This window comes from Octodon degus, unplaced genomic scaffold (genome assembly GCF_000260255.1).
Source record: "Octodon degus isolate 3935 unplaced genomic scaffold, OctDeg1.0 scaffold00096, whole genome shotgun sequence".
Taxonomy (NCBI): domain Eukaryota; kingdom Metazoa; phylum Chordata; class Mammalia; order Rodentia; family Octodontidae; genus Octodon; species Octodon degus.
Window position 1 is genome coordinate 9,989,329 of NW_004524672.1, and position 7,695 is coordinate 9,997,023.

At 45.9% G+C, this 7,695-nt stretch overlaps 1 protein-coding gene across 4 annotated transcripts in view; it reads left to right on the forward strand.

Moving 5' to 3' along the window:
* The first annotated feature begins 1,559 nt into the window (after positions 1-1,559).
* Positions 1,560-7,695, forward strand: part of Cfap65 (cilia and flagella associated protein 65) — a 37,585-nt gene continuing 31,449 nt past the window's right edge. For 3 of the 4 annotated variants that reach the window (XM_023723116.1, XM_023723115.1, XM_023723117.1), the window contains exons 1-3: positions 2,096-2,536; positions 4,447-4,616; positions 7,176-7,360. In XM_023723116.1, coding sequence (XP_023578884.1) covers positions 4,479-4,616; positions 7,176-7,360 — 323 coding nt within the window. In that variant the 5' untranslated portion in view covers positions 2,096-2,536; positions 4,447-4,478. Of the gene's footprint in view, positions 1,776-2,095; positions 2,537-4,446; positions 4,617-7,175; positions 7,361-7,695 lie in introns of those variants that run through there. The other variant, XM_023723114.1, reaches the window with a different exon arrangement.

Below are 7,695 nucleotides of genomic sequence, written 5' to 3' on the forward strand. Positions count from 1 at the left end.
GCACTCATTGAATTCCACATTCCTTAATCTATGAAAATTCCAGGCCTGATCATGCGGTGTAACTCAACAGAGCCCCTGGCCTGCCCCATTCCCTCCAAGCTTGCCTGCCTCTGGCCACGTGCTCTCCCACAGCCAACTCAGGTGACTTGGTATCTCAGTCTATCTTTCTCTTTCACAAGTTAAATCCCAAACTTTCAAAATGAGAATTTATTTTTTAGGATTACCTTGACTAAGCTATAGCCCCATAACCACACACTCCCTCTTCGCTCTGAGAGGAAACTGCAACACTGTTGGAAGCAGTGAAACATTTTTAATGAACTTTAAGTTTTTGAGTTTCACCTACTATGACTTATGTCTAGATATCCCAGCCCCCCAAAGCCTCATGCAGTCATAGGTGGGGTTTTTTCAGAGGTGGCTACATCTTGAGTGCAAAATGCTGTGACTGAGGGTGTGTGGCTATTACAACGGTCTACTAAGGGGTTTGACACCACCCTATGCTCAGCAACTAGAGTACACAAAGGGCAGAAAGAAGCTTCTAAGGTCCCTTTTGCTACTTTCTGCCTGACACAAACTGTTTCTCCTCTGTGAGGCCTGTCTGCTGCACCACCCTGCTTTGGAGCCAGCAGACTATGGACTGAAATCTCTACAAACTGAGCTAAATAAACTTCGCCACCTTTTACTTTGAATGTTGGGTATTTTGTCTCAACCAGGAGAAAACTACTACGCCTAGTTAATCTTCATCAAAGGAGATCCTTCTTCCCCCAAGGCACACGCAGACAAATGAACAAATGGGCTTCCAAAACTCTTCTTTATGTGTACGAATTTCTTTCTACTCTGACCTTAGGATCCCACCAGAACAGTTAATTTGTCTTGGTGCTGGGCCAGAAGAATGCTGGGAGATGACCAAGGACACCAGCAAGGTATGCAAGTAAAAAATAACTAACGGCTGTTTTCAAGTTAACAATTGTAATCACAGGAATGAGGTTTGATTCCGTGACAACACCCTGTGGGAGAGGACAGGAATGACTCTCACTCTGGTGTCAAATTCCTACGAATTTGGTCGTCAGTTTAATTTATGACTGCTGGGACTTACTGGTAATTAAGGGAACTTATATAAATAATTTCAGGTTAAGACTAGTAAAAAGCTTGCCGACTAACGTAGCAGGGGAGGTCAGAGAAACAAAACGGAGGATTATGGGGATTAAACATCAGTATCAGAGCCAGGAGTGTAGCTTGGTGGTAGGGCACTTGCCTAAAATGAAGGAGGAGGGGAGTTCGACCTCCAACACCGCAAATAAAACGTGCAAGGGAAAAGAAAAAACAGAGAGCGAGCGAGCGAGAGAGAGAGCGAGAGAGAGGGAGGGAGGCAGGGAGGCAGGGAGGCAGGGAGGCAGGGAGGCAGGGAGGCAGGGAGAGGGAGGAAAGCAATCCATCCATCCAGCCAGCCAGCCCGCTAGCCAGCCAGCAAGCCAGCCGTAGGCTGGGTCTTCGCGCCTTTGGGGCTTGACTCACTGGGGTTGCCGTCGTTGCTTTGGGATACCAGAAGACGCCACATCCTGCGCGTCCTGTATCTATGGAAACAACAACATGGCGGCGCTGTGAGTTTAGAGCGTTGGTCAGAATTGCAGCAAGTAGCGAAAAAAAGTGTTCGTCTTGGCAAAGCGCCTCCTGTGGGACGGACGTCGTGGCCTGGAGTACCCTCCATCTTCTCACAGAGCCCCGTGGGACTGCGACTCTGATCAGACCGGAGATCCTGAAAACAAAGGAAGAAATAAGTATATTTTGTTTCCTTCATTTTACCTGTTTATTTCTCAGCTCTACATGACTACCTACCACTTGTTTACTGCTTATCTTGGGAATTTTTAAGGTTGGATATTATACAAATAAAGGAATCTAATGATGTATTTTTCTAAATCTTTAAGATTAGAAAATTGGCAGAGAGAGAGAGAGAGAGAGAGAGAGAGAGAGAGAGAGAGAGAGAGATTACCTCCTGGTCTCTTTATCATGATTTGGAAGTGTGAAAGTTATGATTATTAATTATAGCAATACAGGTTTGTTTAATGCTTCGTCAGATCCCCTATTTCATTCAAACTTCATGTAACTGAAATAATAGGAGAACCCTCATTTGACAGGGGAAGAGACTGAGGCGCACGAGAGGAAGATACTTGTCTATCCGGAGAGTCAGGAGAGAAACTCCAGCTTTCTTCCTTTGCCCTGGGGCTCCCTAAGCCTGGGCTCCACTGCCAGGGCAGAGAAAGTCAGAGAACCAAACCAAGCAGTGTGGGATGAAACATGGAGCCTGCTGCGCCATCATCTCACGTCTCTTCTGTGCAATTTCTGGGATAATTTTATGTGTTGACTGGAGACTCTTTTCAGAACCCTAAGGTGTGAGCTTTCTGTAGAATCCCCTGAAGTCAAAGAGTAGGGACAGGACTGCAAAGCCACTGATGGGAGAAAACTGAAATAGGACTCTGCTCCCGGCCTCCCCAGCTTGTGTTTCTTGGATTCCATCTAAACATCCACTTTACAGCTGAAGGTAAGAACTCTGCCTGTCTGCTCCTGTGTGTAGCACAGTGCCTGCTACATGGTAGGCACTCAATAAATGCTTTGTGGATAACTTGAGTGAGGAGATCTAAGATCAACCCCCCCAGTGGGTTTGGAGGGCCCAATAGCAGCAACTGAGTCAACAGACTCTTGTTCTAGATTGCAAGGGAGGAAATGGGAGTGTTTGCAGGAAGTGTATAAATCCTAAAGGGGATCATAAAATTGCTTATTAAATCTGAATACATTATAATAAGGGATGGAATCACAAATTTAAAAAGGGAGAATTTTAGGATTTAAAAAAGGCAAGTCACATATAATCACAAACTTTTGTAGGGATTACAACACTTGTGAAGACTTTACAATGCTGTGTGGTACGTAAGTTGTCTGCACATATCAGTAGAATTTGATACTACTTTTGAGATTTTTATTTGAAGAAGAAAGGATATTGAGTAGTCTTGGTAGTACTGACTAGTCTGAAAACTATACAAAAGTTCAAGATAGTTGTCCAATGTGGTAGCCACTGGCCAAATGTAGCTACTGAGCATTTGAAATATGGACTGTCTCAATTGAGATGGGTTATATGTATAAATGCATACTGTTTCAAAGCTTTAGTACAAGAGAGAATGTAATATATCCCAATAATCTTATGCCATTTCATATCGACTATAAAGGGAAATTAGAACTATTTTGAGGAAGTCAGCCCAGAGGTCTGCAAATTATTTCCATGTGTCCCTGAGCAGAGCTGGCCACAGACTGAGTGTGGAAATTGCTATGCTCTTCTATAAGCTATAAATTCACACATGGGTGGGGCCCGGGAGATGGCTCAGTAGAATAAGTGCTTGCCTGGCAAGCGCAAGGGTCTGAGTTCAATCCCCGGTTCTGCAAAAAAAAAAAAAAAATCACACATGGGTATGCAGCTAAAGGAACAGGAGCCATTAGTTGTAGATACTTTGTGTCCTTTCTATATAAATATTTTTAGATGGGGTCTTGCTGTGTAATTCAGGCTTGCCTTAAGCTTGTAGTGATCTTCCTGTCTCAGCCTTTCTAATGCTGAGATTACAGGTGTAAGTTGCAGTGCCTGGCTTTTGTGTCCTTATAGCAAAGTTGAACACCTTTGTGGACATTTGGTGAAAGACCATTTCGAACATACGTATAGCGTGCTATCCATGCTATACTTGGCATGGAATACGCGCATATGTTTTTGTATAATTTTCAACTGTAGCCCATCCAGGGGCCTCTCTACTCAAGGTTTGTTTGTTGGTTGGTTGGTTGGTTTATTCATTCATTTTTGCAGAACTGGGGATCAAACCTAGAACCTTCACACTGAGCTACATTCCCCAGCCCTTTTTTGTATTTTTAATTTTGAAATAGGGTTTTGCTAAATCATTTAGTTGTCCAGTTGGGCTGGAACTTGAGAACCTTCTGCCTCAGCCTCTTAGAATATGGGGATTGCAGACATGTGCTACCACACCCAGCTCTGTTGATTTTTTTAATTGGTTCATTTTTTATTGAATGTTTATTTTAAACTTGTACTACAGGGTGTAGTTCTGGAAGAGGACCCAAGAAGACCCAAGAAACTGGTCTGGGAGGGGCATGGGAGGTGGGCCTTCTTGCAAACCCATGTTTTGTGTGCTTTGCCAGGGAGCTTCATGACTCACCACTTAGGAAAACCCTAGACCATGTGCCCAGTCTCATTTTTCATGTGTCACCATGTGCTTCTTGCCAGACCCAAGAAATAGGCCTTCTTCTCCATCTCAGTGATAGTCATGGTGAGGTTTCCCCATCACCTTCTCTTTTTCATGTCCTTCCTGGGCCCCCTGTGTGCTCTCAGTTTGACTCTCAGCCTGATTGGGCAGGAGCTCCTCACTTAGCTAGAGTGTACCTCTTGGATTCATGTTTCAGGTGCCCCTCACACCTGGGGAACCCCAGGCTCCATGATGAGGCCCACGGACAGCGGTCCCTATACTGGGGACTCCGGTGGATCGTGCCTGAGTGCCAGCACAGTGGCTGTTCCCACCATCGATGGCAGCAGCGTGGGCACGAGTGCTTGCAGCAGCAATTTCAGTGCCCAGGTGAGGACCTGGTTAGGGCAGTGGAACAGGGCGGGGCCAGGCAGGGCTTGTGGGTTGAGAATCTTAGGGAGCTGCCTCTCCCATCCATAGTGAGCACTAGATCCTGTATAGACGAAGCCTCAGGTAGACTGGAGTGCCAGCAGCAGCGAAAGTGCCACAAGGGTTCTAGGAGGCACAAGCTGGAGGCTAGGCTGGTAGCCAGTGTTTCCTCCTTAGAAAGTTCTTTTGGCCTCAACCCCTAGGGCTTTGTGTCTGACCAGTGTGTAGACATTGCTTACTTTTTGCAAAAGGTGTCATTCTGTAACAGTGCAGCCATCCAGGGGCTGACCATGCAGCATGACTTATGCTTGGAGCCGTGTGAGTCTGCGCTGTGTGGGTGGCATGTGCCTCCTTAGATGCAGTGGTCTTTGCATTCATTTGACCCTCTGTGGGATGAGGGGTCAGTGGAAGGCGCCTCACACTCCACCTGTGCCTACTGGGCCTGCTCACTCCCCTTTGGATTCATTCTGCCTTTGCCCCTCTGCTCCGAGCTGGCAGGTGGCTGGAAGGTGAGTGGAAGGGAGAAGCCAGGTATTTCTTGTTTTTTCTCTGCTTTTGATGATGCCTGTATCAGCAGCTGCATCTTCCTGGTGGCTCCGGTTCTTGCCAGGCCCCAGGACTTCATTAGCCTAGTGGCCTCTCTTCCCTTGCATGTGTTGGCTGATTCCACTTTGCTGCTCATAACTGTACATTAAATCCCTGTTTTAATCATCAGGGTGGTCTCTACTTGACCGATGCAGCAACTGGTATTTATAGTAAATTATCCACCCTCATCCATGCCACCTTTGCTGTATGGACAAGCAGGAAAGAATACATCATATTGGCAATCCAGTACTCTCTGTAAACATTGAAATTGAGACTAAAATGTCCAAGAGAGAAAGGATTGCTGGTCTTGTTCACCATTGTAGTTCTAGCACCTAACACAGAGACTGGTGCATAATAGTCACCAAATATTTGTGGAATGGATGACTGCATCCTTGTATCATATAACAATAGACAAGCAATACTTGGTCAAAGATGAAAGGGCAGTGAGCTGAGTGTCCATGGCATGGCCATGCCAAGAAGAAATACCTGGCTTATTCCTCCTCCACCTTCTGCCCTAGGGGGTCTCACCCTCTGTCCTTAGATATGCAGTGGGATAGAAAATATGGTGACTGTTTAATTATAAAATATTTATTACAGTAAAAGACACATTGCCATTACTCGCCCAAAATATTTCTCCTCGCTTCAAACACTTTCTGAAGCAGTTCTGGGTGTCTTCTTTCATGAGTGTCTTTAGCTACACTGTCACAGTTGTCTTGAGATCCTGAATCAGTTTAAAACATTGACCTTTCATGGTCATTTTAACTTTGGGGAAGAATCAGAAGTCACATGGCACCAGTCATATGAACAGGGTGGCTGGTAATGTTTTTACAAATCTGCCTTTCCCCTGGATGTCACTTGGCAGCAGCATTCACTGTATTTTTGATCACAGCTGGTAAAGATGTTTGTGAAGGAGGACTTCCAGAACTACTTCAGAAAGTCATAAGATATTTTTCTTTTTAAAACTTTATTTCAAAAAAAGAAAAGAGTGACCAAAAAAATGCAGTGTGTTAGAAGGGAGGTGTTTTGAAAAAGATTTATAGCAATGTGTTGGGTTTGTTTTTTTTTTTTTTTCACTGAAATAGATTTTTTTTTACAAATTTGAACATTCACACTTCCTTCTTTTCTTTTCTTTTCTCTTTCTTTCTTTCTTTCCCTTTTTCTTTCTTTTTGTGGTACCTGGGATTGAACTCAGGACCTTGCACTTGCCTGGCAAGCGCTTATGCCACTGAGCTATCTCCCCAGCCCCTGCTGCACACTTTTTATCATACCACATAGATAGGTGTTGTGGACCAGCCAATCAGGAAGACCTTGTCTGTTACAGGCAGGGAAACACTGGCACACTGCATCTCTGGCATTGCCAGGATCAGCACCCAGAGGTGCCCCAGAAGGGCATGGGTGGAGCTCAGTTGGGGCATATCTGATCCTTCCTCAGTGAAGGATGGGAGAGGAGCCCATCCTATGATCTGGGGAAGTCCTGGGATGGATCATTGAAGCTGGGAGAGGTTTCTGCAGTGAGGAGCAGGATAAGGAGGAGGGAGAAGAGAAAGAAGAAGAGGAGGAAAAGGAGGAGGAGGAAGAAGAAGAGGAGGAGGAGGAAGAGATAGTGGCCCAGAAGGAAAGGTATCTGAGGGTACACAAGGAACAGAACCAACCAGTGAAGGCTGCATGTGTGTGCTGAACAGAGCTGGCTGGATGGGTGGCCCTTCAGTGGCCAGGGCTGTGATAGGCAAATCATTTCAGTAAGCTTGGAAGAAGCAATATCTGACTCCAGGGTTTGCCTGCTCCCCACCCTCTGTCCCCAGGGGAAATCCCAAGTGTGAGGGGTGTCATCATTCATACTTGCTGGAGGCAGGGAGGTCATGGTCATTCTCTGGGTCTGTGTCCTGCTCTGCTCACAAAAACCTTCCTTTTCCTCTTTGCCTGCCACCCTGCCAGCCTGCCAGCCCCCTGGACACCCAGGTGTGCTCCTCTCGGAAGCAGGACAGAGTGAAGAAGAGGGTTTTCTGGGGCATCGAAGTAGCTGAGGAACTGCAGTGGAAAGGCTGGGAGCTGGGGAAAGAGACCTCGCGGAACCTGATTCTGAAAAACTGCACCTTGAAAATTCAGAAGATGAAGTATAGGTACCACATTGAGGGCCCCAGGGACCCAGCTGCCGAACTCTCCAGCCCCAAACAAGGCTCCCTTTAAAAATTACTTTTAAAATGTTACATAAAATCAGAAGAATGTTCAAAACTTGCACAGTTAGAAGGATTCTGCCAAGTGGGATTCAAGGGACCACATGAGGTCATGGAATGGTGACAGTGTGGTCCGCAGGTATGGGGCACCTGCTTTGGGCATGCCTTCTCCCCCATGCAGAGACCTACACTCTTCCTTTTGTGTGAATGATTTACCTTATCTCTCTCTCTCTCTTTCTGTCTCTCTGTCTCTCTCTCTCTGTCTCTCTGTCTCTGTCTCT